Source organism: Prionailurus viverrinus, chromosome D4, assembly GCF_022837055.1.
Source record: "Prionailurus viverrinus isolate Anna chromosome D4, UM_Priviv_1.0, whole genome shotgun sequence".
NCBI classification, from domain to species: Eukaryota; Metazoa; Chordata; class Mammalia; order Carnivora; family Felidae; genus Prionailurus; species Prionailurus viverrinus.
This window is the reverse complement of record NC_062573.1, coordinates 61,382,894-61,410,526: the sequence shown is the minus strand read 5'-3', so window position 1 is coordinate 61,410,526 and position 27,633 is coordinate 61,382,894. Positions and strand designations below refer to the sequence as shown.

General features: G+C 38.2%; 1 protein-coding gene and 1 pseudogene across 8 annotated transcripts in view; both read right to left on the bottom strand.

Annotated features, from left to right (window-relative positions):
* AGTPBP1 (ATP/GTP binding carboxypeptidase 1) overlaps positions 1–27,633 on the bottom strand; it is a 166,005-nt gene that overhangs the window by 130,420 nt on the left and 7,952 nt on the right. For 4 of the 8 annotated variants that reach the window (XM_047829657.1, XM_047829662.1, XM_047829656.1 and 1 more), the window contains exons 2-3: positions 10,474–10,538; positions 28–152 (exon numbers count right to left, since the gene is read on the bottom strand). In XM_047829657.1, the coding sequence (XP_047685613.1) occupies positions 28–152; positions 10,474–10,505 (157 nt within the window). In that variant the 5' untranslated portion in view covers positions 10,506–10,538. Of the gene's footprint in view, positions 1–27; positions 153–10,473; positions 10,539–15,112; positions 15,131–24,353; positions 24,503–27,633 lie in introns of those variants that run through there. The other 4 variants (XM_047829658.1, XM_047829660.1, XM_047829664.1 and 1 more) reach the window with 4 other exon arrangements.
* On the bottom strand, positions 20,087–21,210 carry LOC125150177 (annexin A2-like; annotated as a pseudogene).

The window sequence follows — 27,633 nt, the reverse complement described above, 5'->3', positions numbered from 1 at the left end:
TTTCAAAAACAAGAGACTAAAGTTTACCTTGACTTTGGGCCAGATGAAGAATTTTTGATGTAACATATCGGGCAGTATCTGATTCTGCAGATTCAGTATTGATCTTCTCCAGCTGAGCCAGGAGTCCCACGATCCGTGAATTATTGGTAAGGCTAAGAAGAATGTTACTTTATATTAGGACACATTCTACATCAATTGTAAACTCAAAACTAGAAGATCACTGTTTAAAAAAAAAAAAAACTCTACCCTTCTAAAAACATCAAGCGTTTATATCACATTTCCTTACTCTATGTTACATAGCTCAACGTTGCTAAAAATTCTATTAATTTAAATGAGAAACACATTCCATTTCAGAAAACCACAAATATGCACTCAACCCTGCCCAGCAATCTTAAATCACGCCCTGAAAGTTCATCTTTACACTCTCCAAAAAGACGTCTTACATTTCCTACGCTCACCTCAAAACTCTAATCATCCCACCCACCCCAGTTCGCTCTCAGTGCCTTGCTTTATAATCGTTATAAGCTCAAAAAGGCACACACTCATCTTCCCACTACCAGATCCTTAAACCTATCTGATTCTCTATCCACATTCTTTCTTCTTTGTTCTCTTTCATTATACATTGCACATTTGATACTCTTCTAGGTATTACAAACAGTAAACACAACAAAAATTCATGCCCCCTACAGACTGAACATTCCAATGGTGAGAGATAAATATGTTGATAATCATACAGTATTTAAGGTGGTGGTAAGTGTTATAAAGAAAAACAGATTGGGGGAATAAAAGGTACAGGGCAAGGGATGCAATTTTAGACAGTGGTCAGGGAAAACCTCATTGACAGGGTATCATTCAGGGAAAGACCTGAAAGAAGTAAAGGAGTAAGCTGTGCAGAAATCTGCAGAAAGAGCTGTCCAGGGAAAAGGAGTCACGACCACGAAGACCCCAAAGCAGGGGTCTGCTGCATTCAGCTAAAGTGAGGTGACCCATGTAGCTGGAGCAGACTTCAAGGAGAGTAACAGTAAGATTTGAGGTCAGAGTGGGGGTGGGGTTGGACAGAGCACCAACATTTAAAGCTTTGCAGGCCACTGTAGGGATTTTGGTTTTTACCCTAAGAGGGATGGAAAGTTTTTGAAATGAGCGATGTGCTCTGATGTTTTAAAAAGGCTCTTTGACTGGCATGTGGAGACTCAAAGAAAAATCCCTCCCCTATTTACTTGCCTCAGCCCCTCCTGCATTTTCAATGTCTTTGCTCCTTCAATTACGTGTAGTACATCATCTCCCTCTCTCCCTTTCAACTGGATCATACCCTCCTGGCACACGAATCTCCTGCAGGAGCTCCCACTAGCTGCCACAGCATTTCCGTTACTCCTTGAAGGAGATGTCTGTGCTTGCTCTCTCCGTTTTCTCACATACTGTTCACTTTTCAAGCTTGCCTTCTGCACCTCGAGATCTCCCAACCTCCTGTGGTCACTTCCCTCCTCGTTACACTCAGTCTCTCAGCACTATCAGATAGCTCCCTCTTCCTTCACCTCCTTCTTTGGGCTTCAATGACCCCACTCTCTCCTCATGTTCTCCCTGTCACCACCTCTCTGAGATCTCGTGATTGGCTCCTCCTCCTGTGACACATCTCTACATGCTAAAGACCCCACACAGCTCTATCCCCAGCTCTCTTCTCTTCACTCTCTCCACTCTTCAACCAGTGTGGTCTCATCTAATCCCACCACTGTTAATTATGATCTAAATGCTGCCTGGCTCCTACACTCAACTCCAGCCTCACCCTGATAGCTTACCCAACCTAGCAAGCCCAATATAAAACCACCTATTCTTCCTCTCAACCTATTCTTCTTCCAATCTTAATGCTCCCAAACTCACGTGAAACCATCAGTTGCTCAAGACAAAAATCTGGGCTCCCTTCCCCACACACCAACCCAGTAACAGCTCCATCTCTGAAACATCTCAACTTCATCCACTTGTCTCCCTATCTACCATTACTACCCAAGTCTAAGCAATCATTCTCTCTCGCTTAGAAATCAGAGCCTATAACTAGTCTTTCATTCTTGCTTGCCAATAATCCATTTTCACAGTACTTTTTTTATCTTTTTGTTTTGAAATAATTATAAACACGCACAGAAAGTTGAAAAAATAGTAGAGTGGTCCCTTCCATCTTTCGCCTAGTTTCCCCAATAGTTACATTTACATGAACTACAGGGCAACAGCAAAAACCAGGAAATTGACATTGGTTACTTATACAGTTCTAGGCCACTTTACCACATATGTAGATTTATAGAACCACTAATATAATCAAGTTGCTGTCCAGCTAAAACCCCTTCAATGGCTTCCCTTCAGCCGTTAGGCCAAATCTTATTTACTTATCACAACATACTAGACTTTATATCATTTGGCTTCTGTCTACCTCCCCGACTTGACTTCTCACAATGTTCCCCTCACACACTGGGATCCAGTTGCAGTGGATTTCTATCAGTTCTTTGAATACGACATGTTTTTCCCCAACCTCAAGGTCTTTGTATTTGCTGTCTTCTCGATCTGGAGGGAGGTTTCTCCCAGCTCTATTTAGAGCTGGCTCCTTCTCATTTCAAGCTACAGCCCAACCATGGGACCATTTCCTCACCAGCCCCTCCACTTCCAATATTAAAGTGTACCTATAGAGAATTTATCACAATCTGTAATTACGTAAGCTCCACAAAGGTAGAGATCTTGCATGTCACCCAGTATTTCAAACACTGACTGGTATAGCATAGGCAATACACATCTAGAAACGTATTATAAACAAACAATATATGTTTTTTCAGATTAACTGTGCCCAATGCTTTGAATTTGGAAGTACTTCAACTGAAAAGGTATCTGAAGTCTGAAAAATACACATTAAGCACACATTTGAAAATATACCTAATATACCATTTAAAATAATGCAACACGGGGCACCTGGGTGGCTCAGTCAGTTGAATGCCCAATTTCCACTCAGGTCATGATCTCACAGCTCGTGAGTTCAAGCCCCACGTAAGCCTCTGTGCTGACAGCTTAGAGCCTGGAGCCTGCTTCAGATTCTGTGTCTCCCTCTCTCTCTGCCTCTCCCCTACTTGCTCTCTGTCTTTCTCAAAAATAAATAAACATTAAAAATATTTTTTAATTAAAAAAAAGAACACCACAAATCCACAAAACCCATGTATCATATATATGTGTATATACTATATGTAATGTATAGATACTTATATCATTAAAGACTGAACTCAGGAACACATAAGAGAATCTAGCTATCTTTCATTAAGCCACACATTAAAGATATTTGCAAAAATGTAATAAAAAATGCCAGTCTTCTATCTTTTTGAAAATATAGTTATTTCTAAAACAAAATGTTATTATACAATTGGTTTATTATCATTTTAAAATGAATAGTTTTAATTTCTCAGTTTTAATGTATAATACCATAAATATCAATAGATAAAATAACTCACATCAACAAAAACTTTTTGGAGTCTTCATCAATTTAAGAGCACTAAAAGGTTCTAAGCTAAAAAATTTAAGAACCACTCCTCTAGGCTTATCTTGCACATTTTGTGCTCCTGACCTAGAATCAGCCCTTTCTCCAAAGAGCCCTGGTTCTTTCTGGTGAGAAATGGTACTAAGACACCACAGTTTGCAAACTAGGGAGCAAATACATCTTTAAAAACAGTTCCATAACCCAGAGTTAAGAGAAATTTGCATTAAGGAAACCAAAATTCTGAAATTTAATAACTGAGTGTTTCTTAAATTTTCTCCATTTTATTTTTCTCTTAAAGGTCATCTCTGTATTTTTCAGTAGCTAATAAAACATCTACTATTCAAAAAATTCATGAACATACAAAACACACTAAGTGTAACACACATTCTGTTCTATTCCAAATTAAAAATTTATCAGTAACTCTTAAAATTTTTAAATTACACCACTGTATAAAAAGAAAAAAGAAAAAAAAACCTTTCATCGGAGTGATTCCATTCTGAGAATCATGCTCTTTCAAATGGATGGATGGATGAATTTTTGGAAGGGAAGCAAATAATTGAGAACACTGGCAAATCAATTTCCCTTTCTATTCCTATTTTTCTCATCTACAGAATGAAAACTGAACAAAATACTTTAAGCCACCCCAATTTAGCTCTAAGAACGTAAAGCTGCAGACACTAATATTGAAGGAATCACCGGGTGAACACCAGAGGGCAGCTCTACCTTCTGAATAATTTTCAGACTTTGGAAAATCTGAGGGTGGTGATAAGCTATACAACTATTCAATGGACAATCTGAACTACACTGAGAAAAATTTTAAACAACAAGGCTCAGAAAAGAATGTTATCTTCCCTGCCTTACCCTATTCTTAGACGAATCAAAATGAGGCTCAGACCAAATTTCAGAGATTCAACTTATAATTGTTAATTATTATGTAGTGAAAAATCATGTAATTGGAAATATGAACAATATGAAACACATCAAATCAAGTTAACCTCCAAATGGACATTTTTTTTAGTTTTTTTTTTCCTTTTTTTTTTTCTTTTTTTTGAGAGAAAGAGGGAGGGAGAGACAAAGAGAGGGAGAGAAAATTTCAAGCAGTCTCCACACTATCAGTGCAGAGCCTGGGGCAGGGCTCAAACCCACAAACCATGAGATCTTGACCTGAGGCAAAATCAAGAGTCAGATGGCGCTGAACCGACTGAGCCACCCAGGCGCCCCTCAAATGGATATTTTAAAAATAATATCATTCAAATATCTGTTTCACAGTGGTCACCTACTGCTTTGATATTTGGGTTTACTCTCAGAGCTATTTTTCTAAAAGCATAAATTTTCTTGGATATTACAAAAGTCCCAATGATGTACAGATATTAATCTGCAACAAATTATTTCCCAAGCAAGTGCAAGGGCTATAGAACCTACCTTCATATTATAAATAAATGTTATTATCTTTTTCACCTTAAAATGTAGATAATAAAGATGTCCTTGTAAAACAGGTAAAAATATCTCACAGCAAAAAAAAAAAAAAAAAAAACAGATATATACTAAAGTTTTAGACTTAAACATGAATCACAGAAATTAAGTTTTAATTTCAAACAATACAGTTTCATTTCTAAAATGCACATTATCTTTCAGAAATGTCTGTTCCTCACTTATAGGTCTTTTTTACCTGTCTTTTATTACGTTTGCTTTGTTTACATTTTTACTGTTTCTCTCCAAATACTGAACACAAAACTTTATTTTCTTCCATCATAAATCAAAGGACAATGAAAAACAGAAATTTCATTATCATTCTTCTGTAGAAATAGTTAAGTATTTAAATATGTATGTTTGGAAAACAATATTATTCTAACTGGAAGAGAACAGTAACTATTTCTCTGACTACTTATTAGAATTAAATGCAATAAAGTCTTCTCTAACAATGAATTCTAGTTCAATACTACCAAGTGACTTGTTGTTAAAGACAACCAAAAAAATCTTGTTAATAAAATTGCAAACTGCCTAAATTTATACTAGGATCAGCAATAATTAGTCAAGTTTTCCTTGAAATCCCTTCACCAAAGTTAATAACATGCTAATGATTTTCTATTCATTATTCATTATTTTTTATAACTTCTCTGGTAACGTTCCACTGGGACTTTAGGTACACGTTTATGGCTAACTGCTTTGCCCTGGTATCTGTCCTATCTTTCAAAATAACAAGTTTCAGTCAGGTGTGAGCCACCCTGGTAAGCCACACTTCTCATTTTTAGCTTAATGTAGAAGTTAGTATAGGCTAGATCACAGGCTCTCAGTTTTGTTTTAGTGTTGTTATTTTTTTTTATTGTCTCATGATATCTTTATATTCAAAAATTACTGGGGACCCCCAAAGAGGTGTTATTTTCAAGGGAAACAGAAATCATCCGACAAACAACCTGAAAGACCAGGACACATCAATACAATAAAAACTACAAAACACTGCAAAAAATATTAAAGAAGATCATAAAAAAGGAATATGCTGTCCTCAAGGGTAAGAAGACTCAATGTTGTCAAAATATCAATTCTCCCCCGTGGGGCGCCTGGGTGGCTCAGTCAGTTAAGCGTCCAACTCTTGATCTCGGCTCAGGTGACAATCTCACAGTTCTGGGATCCATGCTGGACTGGACGTGGAGCCTGCTTAAGATTCTCTCTCTCCCTCTTCCTCTGCCCCTCCCCCACTCGCTTGCAGGTACTCTCTCTCAAAAAAAAAAAAAAAAAAAAAAAAGAGAGATATCAATTCTCCCCAAACTGATCTATAGAATCAAGGAAATCCAATAAAAATCCCAGCAGGCTATTGTGTAGAAATTATAAAACTGATGCTAAATTCACATGAAAATACAAAGAAACCTAAAATACACCAAACTTTGGAAATAAAAGAACAAAGTTGGTGGACCAACACTAATTATGAGACTCATAAAGCCACCAAGGCAGAGAGGTATCAACACCAAGATAAACATCTAAATCAGTGGAATGAAACAGAGTCCAAATATAGATCAACACATACATGACAACTAATTTTTGACAAAGATACAAATTGTTGATTGAGAGGATTTTGCAGGTATAAACAGACCAAACTTACCAAACTGTACTCTCTATGTACAGTTTGTTGCACAATGATTGTATGTCAATGAATTTGTTTACAAATTACAGGTGGCCTTAGTAAGTACTCTTGGGTAAGACAGAAACTACACAGAAATGGATGGAGCGTGTGAAAGGAGATGTAGATTGCATTTACAGACCATTTCAAATTTTTTTGGCTTTTAAGGGAATCATATATATTGGGTAGTGACAGAAGAGCAGAGTCTAAATACTGGGAAGCCCAGATCTTGTTTAAATAGTAATGAATGAAGAAGTTAAACATTCAAGACAGAAGAACAAATGATTAAAAGACCCTGAGAAGGAAAGAGGGAGGTGAAATCAATAACACAGGTGTCAGTATTAGTCTTTGACAATAAAAGAGACACATTCTCTGCTGCAGTAAGTAACAAGAGGGTAGGCAGAGGATGGGATCAAATAAAGGGGAATATGGAAAATTTTGGTGCCAGAAATATGAGGATAATAGATTGTATTATCTCTGTGATATCATAAGGGGAGGCCATTTGTTAAGGATATGTATTTGAGATGTCTGAGGATTTCAAAGGTTTAAAGGGTGAAAGAAAGTATAAAATAATCATTACAAAAATTGAGAAAATGAACTTTCCAGAGAACCAGTCATAAGATTGCTGGGCTCAGTTCAGGCCGATGATCAGTAATTTTTAGTGATATCTGCCAAGTTAGTTCATCCTCCAATGTCATTTAGCTACTCAACAACAGTTTATCCAGAGAAAGGACTCTGTCAGATGGGTGTGATGGAAAATAAAAAACGAGGTAAAGCCATTTCAGGTATTTTCAAGAGTGTAATGATAGACAATGGATTCTACACTGGGTAAGAAAGGAGGAGGTGAATGAGAAAAAATAGAAGTCAACAGATTAGCACTCTCGGTAAGGGAGAACTCTTGTAATACAGACACTGGAGCAAGTGAGCTAGAGAGATAAAAGATTAGAGCAAGGGAAAAGAAGGATTTGACCCTTTTCTATCTATCTCAATTTATCCTACTGAATTCAGGTTTTTTCAAGTTTATTTATTTATTGTGAGGTAGAGACAGAGAGCACAAGCAGGTAAGGGCAGAGAGAAGGAGAGACAGAATCCCAAGCAGGCTCCATGCCATCAGTGCAAAGCCCAATGCAGGCCTCGAACCCATGAACAATGAGATCATGACCCACACCAGGATCAAGAGTCAAACACTTAGTCGACTGAACCACCCAGGTGCCCCTGCATCCAGTTTTCTTCACAGAGCAGTATAACAAGTATTACTAGAAACTATAATTTCTCTTAGATGAAGGCCATTTGCAATGATCACCTAAAACAGCAGCAAAAATAACAATAAATATCCAGTAAAATCTATTTCAGGAGAAAAAAATGAAAACTAACACTAAGAGCCAAAAGTTGTCAAACTATAACTTCATATTCTTATGAACAACAAGCTAGTAATTCTAGATACTTCAGCTAATCAACAGAAATAGCATTACTTGTTCCACCTAATCCCAAAAAGAAGACTGGTGCTCCTTTTTAAAATTTTTTTTTTCAACGTTTATTTATTTTTGGGACAGAGAGAGACAGAGCATGAACGGGGGAGGGGCAGAGAGAGAGGGAGACACAGAATCGGAAACTGGCTCCAGGCTCCGAGCCATCAGCCCAGAGCCTGACGTGGGGCTCGAACTCCCGGACCGCGAGATTGTGACCTGGCTGAAGTCAGACGCTTAACCGACTGCGCCACCCAGGCGCCCCTGGTGCTCCTTTTTAAAACACAGTCAGTACTTAATTCCTTTACTATAGAAATTACAGAAATACTTGAACAATGAAATTTGTTACAATGTATCACATAGTTAATACCTGGAAAACCTAACAATTTAAGGAATAAATCTTTTTTTTTTTTTTAACGTTGATTTATTTTTGAGACAGAGAGAGACAGAGCATGAACGGGGGAGGGGCAGAGAGAGAGGGAGACACAGAATTGGAAACAGGCTCCAGGCTCTGAGCCATCAGCCCAGAGCCCGACGTGGGGCTCGAACTCACGGACCGCGAGATCATGACCTAAGCCGAAGTCGGACGCTTAACCGACTGAGCCACCCAGGCACCCCATCTTTTCCATTTCTTTTTTTTTTTTTAATTTTTTTTTCAACGTTTTTTATTTATTTTTGGGACAGAGAGAGACAGAGCATGAACGGGGGAGGGGCAGAGAGAGAGGGAGACACAGAATCTGAAACAGGCTCCAGGCTCTGAGCCATCAGCCCAGAGCCCGACACGGGGCTCAAACTCACGGACCGTGAGATCATGACCTGAGCCAAAGTCGGACGCTCAACCGACCAAGCCACCCAGGAGCCCCAGGAATAAATCTTATCTAAATAAACTGTGTGGGGCACCTGGGTGGCTCAGTGTGTTGTATCTGACTTCAGTTCAGGTTATGATCTTGCATTTCATGAGTTCGAGCCCCACATTAGGCTCTGTGCTGACAGCTCAGAGCCCAGAGCCTGCTTCGGATTCTGTGTCTCCTTCTCTCTCTGCCCGTCCCTTGTTCATGCTTTGTCTGTCTCCCTCCCTCCCTCCCTCTCTCTCTTTCTCTCTCAAAAATAAATGAACATTAAAAAAAATTTTAGGGGCTCCTGGGCAGTTGAGCATCCGACTTCAGCTCAGGATTGATGGGATCAAGCTCCACGTTGGGCTCTGTGCTGACAGCTCAGAGCCTGGAGCCTACTTCAGATTCTGTGTCTCCCTCTCTCTCTGTTCCTCCCCCACTCACACTCTGTTTCTCAACAATAAATAAATAATTTTCTTTTAATTTTAAATAAACTGTGTATATACTTCTCATTAGAAAACAGAGTAAACCATACTTGTAAATGCAAAGTTGTAGTAAATGTAACATACAACACTGCTACAAAGCAAAAAAACTCTATTATCAATATTAATAAGTTGTCATTTACTGAGCCTGCTAGACACTATTTAATCTTTGCAACTTCATAGTGATAGCATTATTATTACACCCATTTTATAGACACTTAACAGGGTTAAGTAATCTAGCTAAAAAAATTCCAAATTAGAATCAATGAGTTTGACTTTTAATGGAAGAGTCCACAGTAAAACCTTGCTAAGGACAATTTCTTGGTACATTCGAGCTTTAGTCGATATGATGCTTTAACTCAGGGGTAGTTAAAATTTTCCTGGAAAGGGCCGGACACTGTGGACCAAACAGTCTCTGTCATGATTACTCAACTCTGTCACTCTAGAGCAAAAGTGTCCAGACAATATATAAATGAAGGAGCACAGCTTGTTACAATGAAACTTTATTTATGTACACAGAAATTTCAATTTCATATAAACTTCCTGTGTCATAAATATTCTTCCCCCCCATCCCCCCAACCATTTAGAAATGTTAAAAACTATTCTTCGGGTGCCTGGGTGGTTCAGTCAGTTAAGTGCATCTGACTCTTGATTTTAGCTCAGGTCATGATCTCACAGTTCATGGGATCGAGCCCCAAGTCAGGCTTCCCACTGAAAGCACAGAACCTGCTTGGGATTCTCTCCCCCGCCCCCTCTCTCTGCCCCTCCCCCACTCTGTTTCTCTCTCTTTCTCTCTCTCTCTCTCAAAATAAATAAACTTAAAAAAAAAAAAAAACTATTCTTAGCTCATAAGCTATACAAAAACAAGAGGTAGACCAAATTTGGCCCATGGGTCATAGTTTGCTGACTCTTATTTTTAAATGAAAAGTTAAACATTAATAAATATTAATTTAAAAATATAAATACAACATACAATCATTTAAACATAAGTAATATTTTCAAGTAAGGAGTTTCAAATAACCATTGGAGTATTATTTCCATAACTGATACATATTGGTATTTAGAAGTACAGTACCTCTTCTCTGATACCACTTTTAACTTGCTCATCTTGAGTTACTTCATTTCATCATTGCAGATAATCTAAAAGAAAAAACGTTAATGATTTTAAACACATGATTGTTTCTAAATATTAGGTGACATAAAAGCCAGACAACCGAAAGTTTTTATTGTAAAGATAACAAGATAACACAAGAAACCAAGGAAGAATGTTTTGAGTTTTATGTGCTTCTGGCAAGCTACTTCAATGTGCAAAAATGTGTGACTAGTATAAGACCTAAAACCAGCCAGTAAAAGGTTATCAAAATCCTGGTGCTACAAAAATGCAAAAACCTAACATAATAATCTAATATCTAGTGTTAACATTTCTTTTGAGACAGTTCAAATTATCTTTCCTGTTCTTACAGTCCTCCTTAAAATACTCAAACCAACCACAGCAATGTACTTACTTGTCCACCATTCACACTGTAGTCAAATACTGTTAAATGTGTACCATTATTTCTATGAGAGCACTTTTTAACAACAAATTGTATACACAGTAAAAACCATCTATAATATCTCATTCAATATACATAATGCATATTTTCCTTCAACAAAGTTTTATCATTGGAAAGTGTACATTATACATTTTAAAGCTTTAAGTCTTGGCTTGCAGAATCTTTACAACTTTTCGTATTTCTTTTGCAACTATTCACCCTCCAAAAAAGAAAAAAAAAAAAGAACCCTGGACATTTTTAAATTTTATATATAAATGCTTACTGAGGCAGAATTTTGTGGCATCACTAGAAAGTTTAAAAATTACTGCCAATTCAACAAGTTTCTCACATATTTATGCAATATATAGTAATGCCATTTAGTTAAAGGGAAGGAAACATGCAAAAGAACGTAACAGATTTAGAAGATACAGGTATTCTGGATGTTTTTCTTCAATTAACAAAGAACTTTCAACTTCAATAAAACACATATGATTTTTTTTCAATTTTTTCATTAACTCAATTATAAAAGAGAAAACATGTATTTAGGATTATGTATAAAAATTACATAATTGTTTTTAAGGTTACTAGAAATTTTAAATTGCTATTCTTTTAATTGACTTAAAAAAAAAAACCTACCAATTGAAAGTAACTTTTTCCAATTTCCAAATTAATTAAGAATCAAAAATCCAAAGGAGGAAAAAAATTCTATGTAATTTCAAAAGCACTAATGCTGCCATAAACATAAAGTTAAAGTAAGTTACTTCTACTTGTTGGGTGGTAGGGTGCTCTCTAAAAGTGCATTAACAGCACATCTCATGAAAAGTTCACTGCGAATCTCATTAGAACTGATAAAGTTGGGGGGGGGGCACCTGGGTGGCTCAGTCGGTTGAGTGTCCGACTTCAGCTCAGGTCACAATCTCATGGTTTGTGAGTTCGAGCCCTGCGCCGGGCTCTTTGCTGATGGCTCAGAGCCTGGAGCCCGCTTCAGATTCTGTGTCTCCCTCTCTCTCTGCCCCTCCCCCACTTGTGCTCTGTCTCTCTCTGTCTCTCAAAAATAAATAAATTTAAAAAAATAAAAAATAAAAGAACTGATAAAGTTGGATAGGTTAATGTTGGGCACTTACATCATAGCCAATTCTATTTCAACAGTTAAGAAATGATTCAAATTTCCAATTCACAATAAAATAATAGTCGAACAACAGGCATTCCTATCCTCTCCCTCCTAGGACTGAATTAAAGTAGACAGCAGCAATAAAGAGAAATTAAGTTATGTTGAAGCCCCACAGTGCCAAAAAGGAAACAAAAGTTGGGGATGGGAGGTAGGTGCCTTGTCCAGAAGAACTCAGGACACTTGGAACCCAGGGACTAGAAGATGCCAAGTAAAACAGAAAGAGACTGCTTGGCAGCTAACTAAAACCTTGTAATCCCAACTTCTTACCTCCTCCATACCTCATACCTCACCATTGTGGGAAATGTTCAACAGCTAGTCACAGAACTCCTGACAAATCATCTTCACTAAAGAAACTGACAACCTCAAAGAATTCTGCTTTCTGGGACTAAAGAGATCCCCAGGAAAAAGGCTAGCTCTCAATCCCATCATCCTAGAGCTAACCCAGTATGGTCACTTTTTATAACCCAAGGCCAGAGTGTCCCCAGAGAACTTGGGAACTTTCTGTTTTGAAAGTCTGTGTCCGTTACAGTATCACGTACTAAAAAGAGGCACCTAGAAAAGTGCTGCATTTCACCAAGTTTGTGGCTTTGCCAACCAAGTGTGACAAAGCAAGAAAGGGGCAGAGAAACTGAGAATGTATAACAAGGGCATAATGATAAAAACTGACCGTGAAGTTTAGGTATAATCTACTCATTCCTCTTTATGGGGTCATTCTCATCACCATAAAATCATGTTATTTCCGAGTCTTGAAGGGAAAAACAACCTCTCTTGTTCCCACTTCCTCAATCCTCAATCAAGTCTCATTTAGTTGTTTACACACATTGCCAACCAGTACTCTCTTCCCATCCTCTCCTAAAGACACTCCAGCCAGATTCTCCCCATCCCACTTGTCTGTGTCAGTGACCTCCATGTCCCTAAATCCAACTGTCAACTCTCAGTCTTCATCTTATTTGTCCTATCAGCAGCATTTGATAGAACTGGTCACTCCTTTTTCTTGGAAATACTTTCCTCATTTGGCCACACTTTCTAAGCTTCCCTCACTGGATGCCCCAGGCTTATTTCTTTCTCATCTGTTTCTAACTGCAGTCTCTTCCTTGGTGACCTCATCCAGTCTCATGACTACTCAACATCTCCACTTGGATCTCTAATAATATCAAAACTCAACATATCCAAAACTGATCTCCTGACCCGCTCTCCCCTACCAAGTATGCCCTCACCTAAGCTTTTCCAACTGTAAAGACAATTCTTTCTCCAGTTCTCAGTACAAGGCCTTAACTTCCTCCTTGGCTCCTATCTTACATCCCACATCCAATGCATCAGCAAGTTCTGATAATTCTACTTTCAAAATACATCCAGAATCTGATCACTCCACCATAGCTACTACAATGGTCAAGCAAACCATCCTCATTAGTTTCCCTTCTACCTCTGGCCTCCTACAGTCTATTCTCAACACAACATCCTGACTGATCCTACTAAACCCTTGGGGAAATAAAAGTGGGGGGGGGGGGGAACCTTAGGTAAATCTTGTCACCACTCTGCTCGATGTCCTGCAACGCTGCCCATTTCGGTGGCACTAAGCGCCCTAGGTGAATACCCCCAGCCGTTCCCCTCCCTGACTTCATCTCCTACCGACAATTCTCCTCACTCACACTGCTCTAGACACACTGTCTGTGCCTCCTTGCTTTCTTCCCACTCTTACCTTAATGCCTTTGCCCAAGCTGTTTCCTCTATCCAAAATGTTCTCCTGCCAGATAGTCTAATGACCAAACAACTCCCAAACTTCTTTTGCTTGAGTATCACCTTTTCAATAAAGTCTAAATTTCAACCATCCTATTTAATTTTGTAAACCAGATCCAGACCCCAGCATACCCACTGTCCCTTGCCTGAATCTACTCTCTCTTCTTCTGGAGCACTTACCACCTTCTAACACTGGATGATTCACAAATTACTGAACACTTGTAAGACTGTACTATGCAATAACTGATAATATACGAACATGCATCAAAACAACTTTCAAGGGAACAGTTTAGTTTTATAAACTTACAAATGTTCAACAGATACCCCATTAAACCATATATATCAATCCTGTAATCAAATTCATCCCAGACCCTTACCAGTTTATCACTACTGATGACTACAAAGGCAACCACAGTAGGTACCTTCATTTTCTTGAGGTTCTGAGGAAAAAGTGATAGCAACCCACAGTCCTTGGTATGACCACATAAGAAATCACACGGTCTAATATCTAATATCTCACTGGCCAATATTTTACTCATTTAATCACCTTGTAAACTAGACAATTTACTTAACTCTGTGTATTGCTTACTATCTATATTTCCCTGCTAGAATTAAAGCTCCATATAGACAAAAATCTGTTTTGCTTAGTAAATGCCTCCCAAGTATCTAGAAGAGAGCCAGCACACTGCAGGTGCTAAATAAGGATACTTAATATTTTGTCTTCCTATCTAGAAACAAAGGTCTGTCTTGAAGAACAATGTTGACATCTATACTGACAATGTCCCATGGATAGCTGGCTTCATCTGAAGATTTGTCACTCTTGTTTAAAAAAAAATAAAAGCTGACTTCATGACACAGTGTTTTCTTCACAAAGAGGTGCTAGTGTCAAAAACTCTGGTAGGTGAGAGGAAAAAGTTGCTTGAAACTACAAAAAATGATTAACTTTATTAAACAAAAACCTGTTCACTTGAAAATATTTATGGGTGCCTGGGTGGCTGAGTCAGTTGAGCGTCTGACTTCAGCTCAGGTCATGATCTCATGGTCTGTGGGTTCGAGCCCCGTGTTGGGCTCTGTGCTGACAGCTCAGAGCCTGGAGCCTACTTTGGATTCTGTGTCTCCCTCTCTCTCTGCCCCTCCCCCGCTCACGGTCTGTCTGTCTGTCTGTCTCTCTCTCTCTCCCCCTCCCTCCCTCCCTCTCTCTCTTGAAAAATAAACATTAAAAACAATTTTTTAAGAAAAAATAAAAACCAATGTTTAAAGAACTATGTTACAACCTGAACAAGGAGCATATGAATCTCCTGTTACATCCAGAAATGCAGTGACTTAGTGCGTGAGGAGTTCTCAACAGGGTGTCAGCGCTGAAAGGTGAAGTGCAGAGTTACTTTCACACAGTAGGCTATGTGCTTAGAGAAAAAAGGCTGCCTACTGAAACCAGCCAACTTAGCAAACACTTGTTATCACGTGAAGCAAGTGAATGACTTTGCAAGACCTTAGAGAAAATGTTTTGACTTCAAGTGACAAGATTATTGGGGAAAAAATCAGGTGACAAACAAAAATCATAAAACTGCTCCTACTGCTGCTTGCGTTTGAGAGTGAAAAAGGGTATCTGTAAATCTCAAATCTTGCTGACCTAGAAGAACAAAATTGAAAAGCAAAATTAAACAGGATTTCCTCCTTATTTTCAAACAAGTGTAAGACTGAATGAGGAACCCTTCCTCTGAATCTACTGCTCAGGCTGAGAACTTGACTTTGAGGAAGAAGAATTTCATATGTTATGGTCTAATTACACACTCAAGATGAGACTTCTTGATCTGTCCCTAAAAGAGTTCTCAGTGTCTACAAACGAGTAGTATCCTGAAAATCTTAGGAAAATAATGAACATTTCGCTGTAGGCTTTCAACCTCTCATGCAAGAAAGATTTTGTTTTTTAATAGCATCAAGAGCCAGGAAGAAATAATCTTATGTTGGCTGAAATGAAATCTGTGAATGGTTATTTCAAGTTCAACATAGAAAGCAAAAACAAGTTTCATGAGAGATAAACTTCATTCTTTTGGCTTCAAAAAATAACAATTTTATTGTATAAAGCCTTTTCATAAAAAATCAACACATATAATCATTCATAACTTCTGAACCTATATTCACTCAAGTGAGTGAGTGGGAAAAAAAAGTTTGTTTTTTTCAAATTCTTATATAAATTGTATATTAGGCTCTACTTTCATTAATGTTATTTTGACCTATGGTTTTTAGTAGCTTTGCTATTTGACACTGTTAATGTTCACATTGTATTTTTTTTATTTTATTTTTTTTAATTTGTTTTTTCTTTGAATGTTCACATTGTAAACAACATTAATTAGAATCAACTTCAAGTGGTACTGGCAAAAAGACAGAAAACCAGACCAACAGAATAGACCTTAAAGTCTAGAAATAAACGCACACATCTCTGGCCGACTGATTTTTGGCAAGGTTACCAAGTCCACTCAGTGAAGAAAGAATATGAGCACCCCTCAGAGATATTGCTGGTTCAGTTCCAGACCACTGTAATGAAGTGAGTATCATAATAAGGCAAGTCAAATAAAAATTGTTTGGTTTCCCAGCACATATAAAAGCCTTGTCTACACTATACTGTAGTCAATGAAGTGTGCAAAGCACAATATCTAAAAAAAAAAATGTGCATACTTTAATTAAAAAGTACTTCATTGCTAAAAAGTGCTAACCATCATGTAAGTTTTCAGCAAGTCAGAATCGCTGACTGCAGATCACCATAATAAATATAATAATGAAAAAGTTTGAAATAATGTGAGAATTACCAAAATGTGACACACACAAAGTGAGCAAATGCGTTGGAAAAATGGTGCCAACAGGCTTGTTAGATACAGCATTGCCACAAACCTTCAATTTATAAAAAACAGTATCTGTGAAATGCAATAAAGCAAAGCACAAGAAAGTGAGGTACGTCTGTAGTCCCTTCTATGCTGGGACAGCGTGACTTCCACATGCAAAAGAATGAAGTTGGTACTCAAACCGTATTATAAAAATTAACTCAAAATGGATCAGTGACCCCAATATAAGTGCTAAAACTTTCAGTAGAAAACACGGAGGCAAATCTACAGGACCTGGAATTGGCAAGAGATTCTCCACTGCAGCAACAAAAGCACAACCAACAAAAGAAAAAAAAGATAAGATGGACTTCAAAATTTAAAGTTTTTTGTGCATCAAAGGACACTATCAAGAAAGTGAAAAGCAAACACAGAATGGGAGAAAATATTTGCATTTATATATCTGATAAGAGTTTTGTAGCCAAATATATATACAACTTCTCCAACTCAATAACCAAAAGAGAACTCAATTTAAAAATGAGCAAAGAGGGGCGCCTGGGTGGCGCAGTCGGTTAAGCATCCGACTTCAGCCAGGTCACGATCTCGCGGTCCGTGAGTTCGAGCCCCGTGTCAGGCTCTGGGCTGATGGCTCGGAGCCTGGAGCCTGTTTCCGATTCTGTGTCTCCCTCTCTCTCTCTGCCTCTCCCCCGTTCATGCTCTGTCTCTCTCTGTCCCAAAAATAAATAAACGTTGAAAAAAAAAATTTAAAAAAAAAAAAAAAATTTAAAAAAAAAAATAAAAATGAGCAAAGAGGGGCGCCTGGGTGGCTCAGTCGGTAAAGCATGCAACCTTAGGACTTGAATAGACATTTCTTCAAAGAAAATATTCAAATGACCAATAGGCACATGGAAAGATGTTCAACATCATTAGTCATTAGAGAAATGCAAATCAAAATCACAGTATTACTTCATACCAACTAGGATGTCTATAATTTAAAAAACAGTAAATAGGGGTTGAAAATGTAGATAAACTAAAACCCTCATTTGTGGCTGGTGGGAATGTAAAATGGTGCAACCACGTAGAAAACAGTTTGGCAGTTCCTCAAGCTAAATGTAAAATACCATATGATCCAGCAACTCTACTCCTAAGTACACACCCAAGAACTGAAAACAGTGACTTGAAGAGATAATTGTCATTAATGTTCATAGAAGCATTATTCACAATAGCCAAAAGTAGAAAAAATCCAGGTGTCCACTAACAGATGAAGGGACATGTGGTAGATACACACAATGGAATATTATTCAGCTTTTTATAAAAAGGAATGAGGTTCTTGTATATGCTATAACATGAACCTTGAAAATATTATGTAAAGTGAAATAAGCTGGAAACAAAGCAACAAAAATCATATGCCCCACCTACATGAAATACCTAGAATTGGCAAATTCATAGACATATAAAATAGATTTTAGAAGTTAGCAGGGGTTGGAGACAAGAGGATGTAGGGAGTCATAGTCTAATAATTAAAAAGTGTCTGCAGTGACAAAAAATTTCAGAAATAGTGGTGATGGCCGTACAACTTTGTGAATGCAATTAATGCCGTTGAATCAAAAGCTAAAAAATGGTTACACAGGCTAATTTTATATTAGATATGTTTTACCACAACAAAAAAATACAAAACATTAACTTACATTATTTATTTAAATTAGGTCTATCCTATCTTTTAAAAAAATGAATTCATTTTACTTTAAGTCAGTTAAACAGAAATGTATTATCTTTATCACATGAGGTTTTAAAAATCATGAAAAGGAAGAAAGATTAGTTTCCAGAATGGTAAGGTAATTTTAACTACCTATTTGCTTTTCACGTAAGGTTAATTAAAGTCTTTTTTGTATGCTTTAAATAAAGAAAAATAAAACTACTTTTGTATACATCATATACCACAAGGCATAATTTATTAATGTCTTGTGTAGTAAAAATTTGTAGTAAGACTCCTTAAGCCTACTTGTATAAAGTAAAAAAATAAAGTGGGAAATTTAAGGAAAGGAAAACCTGTTTTTCCTACCTGCATTACTAACTCACATTAGAGTTCATACTGTTTGTGGGGATGGAGAGCCACACAAAAGAGCAGACTAATTAAACAGCCACAATAAACAGATGTACAGAAAAATACTCTTTCAAAAGAGCATTAGCAGTCATTACTGAGGTACTGTTATATAGACTTAAAATTTCAATTACACCCCGCCAACTCTGAGCCTCATAAGGCCCCGAAGGCCTACTGTCCTGCCATGTGCAATCCCATCCAGCAAGAAGGGCTCTCCACCCAGCTAGTTCCACCATCAGCTGAACCAGCTGCACCCCACTCAGTCCTCAAGCTGTCAGTGTCTTGCCCTGCCAGCCCTCAGAATTATTCAAACAAATTAATCACATCCTCCCATGAGGGCAGTCCTTTTGTTATTTCATCCATTTGTTACTACAAAGCCTGCCTCCCATGGCCACTGTGACTGGTTCACTCTACTCCCAAATGCAATTTCCATGAGGCATGCAGTATCCTCCTCTCCCAGGTTGTGAGTATTTGACGAATAAACTGTTGTTAATAGCATCTGGTCAAAGTCAGGCAGTAGCCATCTCATACCATTTAAGACATAAGATCCCTCCTTCACCAATGAATTGATCAGAACAATTATCAAAACTAATTATTACAGCTGCTAACACAGATGTTCTAATTTTTATGGAGGAATTTCCTGAGACCTGAAAATTATCTCGTGGACCCTTTGGGGTATAGAGAAAGACCAGTAGACAGGACTGGTGCAGCCATAACAGGTCTTGGCCCAGTGTGGTTCTACAGCTAGTTAAGTACAGCAGGACATTCCTGATCACCATAGCCTCCTGACCACCACAGTTTCCTGATTTTATTTATTCTTTTTTTATAAAGTAAAACTTCAGTTTACTCATCTGTTTATCACACAGTACATGAGTACACGAGGTAAAGTGTTTCACATTACATATTCCTCTTCCAACTCCTTGGAATGTTCACTTCTTTGGTTAAAAGGAGAGACTAGACATGAGGGGCAGGCAATGTTTACATAACTGAAATAAAGTTGAGGAGGGAGCAAGGGCACCTACGTGGCTCAGTCAGTTGAGCATCTGACGTCAGCTGAGATCATGATCTCACAGTTTGTGGGTTCAAGCACCGCACCGGGCTCCGTGCTGTCAGAGCCCGCTTCGGATCCTCTGTCCCCCCTTCTCTCCACCTCTCCCCCACTCGCACTCTCTCTCAAAAAATAAATACTTAAAAAAAAATTGAGGAGGGGCAATGCTAACATCACCCTGGTAGGGATGGGCACAAGGGGACTGTTAGTCACAGCTATTTTCTAGAACTGTTAGCTGGAAACAAAGGAGCACCACTCCTGGACGCTCTTGCTGTCATGGGCCTCAGTCAGCCCCACCACACAGGTACAGCAGCACTTTTGGGTAGTTGCATTTGGTGCCTCACTGGATGCAGCAGTACAAGGACTCGCCACACTTTCTCTTGGATTCAGACCTAATTTTCAACATGTCCACTGAGAGAGACCATGACTCTAATCAGGACTTTACTGGGGGACCTGCCTGGCTCAGTCAGTACAGCATGCAACTCCTGATCTCAGGGTCCTGAGTTCGAGCCCCACAGTGGGTGCAGAGATTACTTTAAAAATTTAAGATTTAATCAGGACTTTACCACGAGTCCTTCTGCCCTTCCTGGAGTCATATAGTCAGCAAAATATAGGGGCTTGTTCTGAATGCACTGCCCCAGCTTCGGGAAAGCATTTTCCAGATCTCCTTTGACCTCCTTCTTGATGCTGTCCAGCGTGTCATACTTTCTGGATGTGTCACACACTTCACTTGTTTTGATGCTGATCCACTTGGGCACATCAGTTCCTTTCCTCTTCACTCCAGCATCATAGAGATCCCAGGCACCTTGGTCAATCAATCAGTTCATAACCAATGACAGAGCCATCCCCTGCTCTTCTACCCTTTGCGAGGGCAACCATCAGCTTGCAGAAGTCACCAGATGTGTCAGAAACAATAACCTCCAGATCAATCTTGTACATTTCCTCATAGACTCTATTAATTTTCTGAAGCTCCTAGTTGGTCCTTGAGCAGACGATCTCAATGAGGGAGTCCTCATGAGTCCCCAGGCCCTTCATGGAGGATTTCAGCACAGAAGCATCATACTGAACAGGTGTTTGCAACAGGCCCCAAAACACGGTCTCCAGGCTGACTTCAGTGCTGATACAAGTTCCCTTTTGGTCCTTCTCTGGTGGGGAAGGCAACATCCAGTTTCTGTTCATTGTTGAGGCTGGTCAAAATGGTTGACAATGGTGACCTCATCCACACCTTTGGTCTTGATAGCTGTTTCAATGTTCAGAGCATCACACTCAGTATCAAAATTGGTATATGCAAAATTGGCATCACCAACCAGCATGAACTTGGGGGTGGGAGTTTTCACCCTCCAAGCTGAGCTTGCAGAGAATGTCGTGAACAGCAGACATTCTGAAAGAAGCTAGGCCAGACGCCGAGAGCCGCAAGCATCCCCAGTTGTGGAGTCAACAGTATCCTGATTTTAAAATATCAGTGTCGTTCTAGGAATGAAGATCTGAAAGCAATTTCACAACTAGACAGGTCTCTTAATCATAAAAGAGACAATATCTCCCTTGGTCTCTCAGTTTTGTGTAGAGGTTTTGGAAGTTGTTCCTTAAAGCTCAACCTAGAATCTCTTTCTTTAAATCTCCGAACAATTCTGTAAACCAATTAAAACCCATGCCAGGTATTGATTTATTGCCCCTCATCTCTAAATTCACCATTTTTGCCTGCTCTGTGAAAACGGATGTGTGCCCTTAAAATACTAATTTCTTTGCCAGCTGGCAAGACATTAAGCTTTGTCAAGAGGGCACTGGAAAGACATTGCAGAGGAAAAGGATTTTGCTTCCTGGCTCCAGGGTGTTCACTTGGCTGCAGCAGCCAAGGCTTCTCTGGGACCCATTCCTGCAACAAGGATGGTTTCTACAGCACCAGGCTCCTACAGCACATGCAGCCTCTCCAACAGGGGTCTAAGCTGCTCTGTAGCAGAGGGCCTGCGGTGAGACATCTCCCCATGAACAGCTTTCCCTGGCACCCTACAAGGTGAACATGCAGCAAATTCCACTAGTGCCACACCACACCTACTTGCCTTGACCTTACCTTTTTCAACAAGTCTTCAGTGGGGAAGAGGGGCCCACTCTATCTCAGCCTTGGGGGCAGTAACCAGCTATCCCATTCTTCTTTAGAGTTATCTTTACTTCTTGCTGACAAATCCCTCAATTCTCCAATCCCTGTTATAGTCAATAATTTTTTACATTAATCTTTCCCTGTTAAATTACTGTGTGGCTTCTATTTCCTGATTGGACCCAGACTGATATATCCCAGCAAACTACTTAGTACTCTAACATAAATAAACCTTCTCTGCCTAAGGTGTCTAGAGTGAATTTTGTTCTCTGAAATTCAAACTTCAATTTTCTTTTTCAATTTTTTTTTTCAACGTTTATTTATTTTGGGGACAGAGAGAGACAGAGCATGAACGGGGGAGGGGCAGAGAGAGAGGGAGACACAGAATCGGAAACAGGCTCCAGGCTCTGAGCCATCAGCCCAGAGCCTGACGCGGGGCTCGAACTCACGGACCGCGAGATCGTGACCTGGCTGAAGTCGGACGCTTAACCGACTTGCGCCACCCAGGCGCCGCTCAATTTTCTTTTTCAAAAAGACTTTTGTGAGGAAAAATCGTACAATCAGAGATTAGAAAAATCTATGACCTCATTTTTTTAATTAGCAAGTGATACTAATTAATCATAGAGTTTTAAGTATTAATTCTGATAATTGTATTCCTAGATCAGCCTATTAAATACTTTAACTGTAAAATTAACTCCATCTTAGAGTACTATCATTCTTGTTATGCTTAACTACTATTTAAAAAGTTAGTCTACAATGAAATACCACTTCTCACCCACTAGCATGGCTATAATAGTTTTTAAAAAATACAGACAATAGCAAGCATTAGCAAGGATGTGAAAAACTGGAATCCTTATGCATTGTTGATAGGAACTTAAAACGGTACAGCTGCTTTGAAAACAATCTAACAGTTCCTCAAAAGGTTAAACAAAAACAAACCATGTGACCCAACTATTCCATTTCTAAGTATATACTCAAAGAAATGGGAATTTATATCCACACAAAAATTTGTACACAAATGTTCCTAACAGCATTATTCATAACCAAAAAGTGGAAATAACCCAAATGTCCACCAACCAACGAATGGATAAATGAAATGTGGTATAGCTATATAGAATATTATTCAATGATAAAAAGAAACAAAGGACTGATATATGCTACATAAATGAACCTTGAAAATATATTAAATAAAAGGAAGCCAGTCATGAAAGACAACATCATTGTATGATTCCATTTATATGAAATATCCAGAATAGGTAAATCTATACAGAGAGTAGATTAATGCTTATCTAGGACTAGAAGAGAATGGGGTGGGGCTGGGGGAGGAGACACACTAAAAGGATGTGGGATTTCTTTTTGGGGCAATAAAAGTGTTCGAAAATTCACTGTGGTGATGGCTACACAACTCTGTGAATATACTAAAGGGCACTGAATTGCGTATTTTAAAGGGAAAATTGTATGGTATGTGAGTTATATCTCAATAAAGCTGTTTAAAAAAAAAAGTCACTGCAGGAACTTTCTAATTCAATCCATCCTTAAATTAGGGTTAAGGGCTTAACACTCTCTGTAGTTCAGTGCCTGATTCCCACAATAGAATACAATATCCCTTTTACACAAAAGCAAAACTACTGACCCACCTGGGTCTTTAGGGAGAAAAAAAACACAATCCTGCTATGCCGCACATAAAAAAAAAAATCCGCAGTATACATTTCCCAAAATGGCGGGGGGGGGGGGGTAGTGTCTGTATACGTTGACTTTTATATACATTTAAAGGTGGCTTTAACTTGAATTAAATGTGGGCATATGGCCTTGGCGGAAAACCACATAAGCAAGATCAACTCACTCAACCTAGCCCACACATAAGAAAAAAAACAAGCAATTTGATATACTCTAGCTCAAGAAAAGTATTGGATTTTCTGATTTGTTTGTGTTTTAGATTCTCCTGATCTTTTGCTCTCAACTAGAGCTAGTTCCAGAGCCCAAGAAACCAAAACTGAAGGCCTCAGGTTCCATTGGCTTAAGCTTAAAATCAAACCTATCAGCCAAGTCAGTAAGTGTGCATAAACACACTTCATACATGTAAGCCTGTCCTAATTTCCATTCCGCAAACAAGCCATAAAAGAAATTCTGGCACACGCCCCAAAGTTAAGGTTATATTTTCTAAATATATATACTTTGCAAACATACATGGTTTTTAATGTATTTCAAATCAAACTGCTAAAAAATGCAAAGAAACATACACTATTCACATGAAATCTTTTAAATACAGTCTGAGGAAATATGATTCCTTTTCACTTGCATTGTTTAAACAACCTGGTTCTATTCCTATTCAACCAGAACAACTTCACTATTTTACTCTCAAATGTCCACAAATGGGCCTCCCTACAAGATATAATTAGGCAAAATTTCCACTGTTTAAAAACTTTGGGGAAGCACTGCTCTAGTCAACAATGATTACCTTTGCTGTTAAATAGTAGACATTGTTCTTATTGTAGTGGATGTGGACAACTAAGGAAAGACTGCAGTTAAAGAAGATCTGGGTAGTTGGTTCTACTGCGAGGAACCGGGAAACAAGTACACTGAAAAGGCATCATCTTTTGTCAGCTTTCTCTAATTGTTTCATTATCTGAAAAGAAGAAATCACTTTTCAAGAACATAAGGCAGCTACTATTCCCCCACACCAGCTATGTCAATGTGATGGAAAACTGTAAATTCTGATTACTGAATAAGAAACATCCCAAAGAATATGACCATACCCTTGGCAGCATCCTTGAAGGAACAGTGAGAAATTTTAAGGGAAGAAGGTAAACAATATCTGTTGTCTAAGGAAAGAGAAGTAACATTCCCAGCAAAAGGCATATAAAAATCATTTCCATTTAAACTGAGAGAAATATATATATTGGACACAGTATGCATATACTAACCCACATCTCCATATACATTGACCTCCTCTAAATTACTACTATTAGAGTATACATTTTCATCTAGTTACCTTATTCATATGGTATTCAATGATTAGAGATGTTGGAACAAACACAGATCCCCATGCACTCAAAAATGCACATATAACTTTTGACTCCCCCCAGATTTAGTTATCAATAGCCAGAAGCCTGGCTGGTCAATTGACCAGAAGCCTTACCAATAATGTAAACAGCCAATTAACATATATTTTGCATGTGTATGTGTATGTATTATACACCATATTCTTACAATAAAGCTAGAGGAAAAAAATATTAATAAAATCATAAGGAAAATAAAATACATTTACAGTACTGTACTGTATTTATAAAAAACAACATGCAGATAGGTGGACCCACACAGTTCAAACTCATGTTGTTTCAAAGGTCAACGGTAGTTTATGAATGTTGCAGCCCAATCTGCAAACAGGCAAATTTTTTTTTTTACCTATATTATTGTCATTAATTTTACCAAAAAACTGTGGATAAGAGGAAACCTATAAAAGTTATACCTTTTACCTTTCTTCATCATGCATCCTCATTAAAAACCTAAGTTTGGATAGTTCACATGCTACTCCACAAAGATGTTCCAGCACTTACACAAGGTCTAATTTGTTTTGCTATATGATGTTTTAATTATACTACAAATAATGTGTTACCATTGGGAGCAGAATTGCACCACACTTCAATCCAACTAAATAATTCATTTAATATTACTCTTCCCTCAACTCAGATTCCAACCTTTTTTAGATTTAAACAAATGTCAAAATTCATAAACCTATATAGGTGATATCTGACATTAAAATTCTTACCTTGAAACACATATTGTCCTTGCCTCTAACCTATGACAAGCCCATGAAAATGGTTTCAGTTTTGTCTGTTTGTTGTTTAAGTAAAGTATCACAGCCAAAGTCAGTCCCAATAAAAATCAAAATATACAGGATATAAGAGACTCAAAAAGCCATAAGGCATATAGAAATAAACAAGAAAAACTAAAATAAATAAAAAATTAAAAATTTAGGCAAACCAGGGGCGCCTGGGTGGCTCAGTCGGTTGAGCGTCCGACTTCAGCTCAGGTCACGATCTCACGGTCCGTGAGTTCAAGCCCCGCGTCGGGCTCTGGGCTGATGGCTCAGAGCCTGGAGCCTGCTTCCGATTCTGTGTCTCCCTCTCTCTCTGCCCCTCCCCCGTTCATGCTCTGTCTCTCTCTGTCCCAAAAATAAATAAACGTTAAAAAAAAATTATTAAAAAAAAAAATTTAGGCAAACCAAAGATAGTCATAAAAACAAAACAAATAATAATAAATAATTTTTTTTAATTTTTTTTAATGTTTATTCGTTTTTGAGACAGAGAGAGACACACAGCATGAATGGGGGAGGGGCAGAGAGAGAGGGAGACACAGAATCAGAAACAGGCTCCAGGCTCTGAGCCATCAGCCCAGAGCCTGACGCAGGGCTCGAACTCACGGACCGCGAGATCGTGACCTGGCTGAAGTCGGAAGCTTAACCGACTGAGCCACCCCGGCGCCCCAATAAATAATTTTTAAAAATATAAAAATGACAAAGTTCCTCCTTATCAGTAATTACTTTAAATCTAAATGGGTTAAAACCTCCAATCAAAAGGCAGAGATTGGCAGAATGGATTTAAAAAACATAATCCAACAATATGCTATCTACAAGAAACTCATTTAGATATAAAGGCACAAATAGTTTGAAAATAAAAAGACAGAAAAATATTCCATGCAAATAGTGACCAAAAACAATGCAGGGTGGCTATACTAACATCAGAAAAAAAAAGGGACTTTAAATCAAAAAAGATTACAAGAGACAAAGAAGGACACTATATATTAATAAAAGGTTTAAGACAGCAAGAAGATATAACAATTATAAACATTCATGTACCTAATAACAGAGCATCAAAACACACTAAGCAAAAATTGACAGAATTAAAGGGGAAAACAAACAGTTCTACAATAATTGTTGGAGGCTTCAATATCCCATGGTCAGTCTTGGAAAGAACAACCAGACATAAGATAAATAAGAAAACAGAGGATTTGAATAACATTGTAAACCAACGAGAGATAACAAATATAAAACACTACCTAACAATAGAATATATATTCCTCTCAAGGGCACTTGGAGCATTCTCCAGGATAAACCACCTTTTAGGCCACAAATTGGGTCTCAATAGATTTTAAAAGAGAAATATTATACAAAGAAACCTCTCCAAACACAACAGGATGAAGTTAGAAATAAATAAGGAAAATTGGAAAATGCACAAGTTTGTGGAAACAAAACAACATACTGTTTAACAACCAATGGGTCAAAGAAAAAAAATCACAAGGGAAATGAGATAAATGAAAATAAAACATACCAAAATTTATGGGATGCAGAGAAAGCAGGGCTAGGAGGGAAAGTTTACAGCTATAAACACTTACATTAAAAAAGAAAGATCTCAGGGGTGCTTGGGTGGCTCAATTGGTTAAGCTTCTGACTTGGACTCAAGTCATGATCTCATTCATGGTTCATGGGTTCAAGCTCCACATCAGGCTCTGTGCTGATAGTTCAGAGCCTGGAGCCTGCTTCTGATTCTGTGTCTCCCTCTCTTTCTGCCCCTCCCCTGCTCGTGTGCACACAGCACACTCGCACTCTCTCTCTCAAAAATAAACATTTAAAAAAAAAAGAGAGAGAGAGAGAATGACCTCCTATCAACAACCTAACAAATTAAGGAACTAGAAAAAGGAGAACACAAAGCTAGCAGAAGAAAGGAAATACTAAAGAT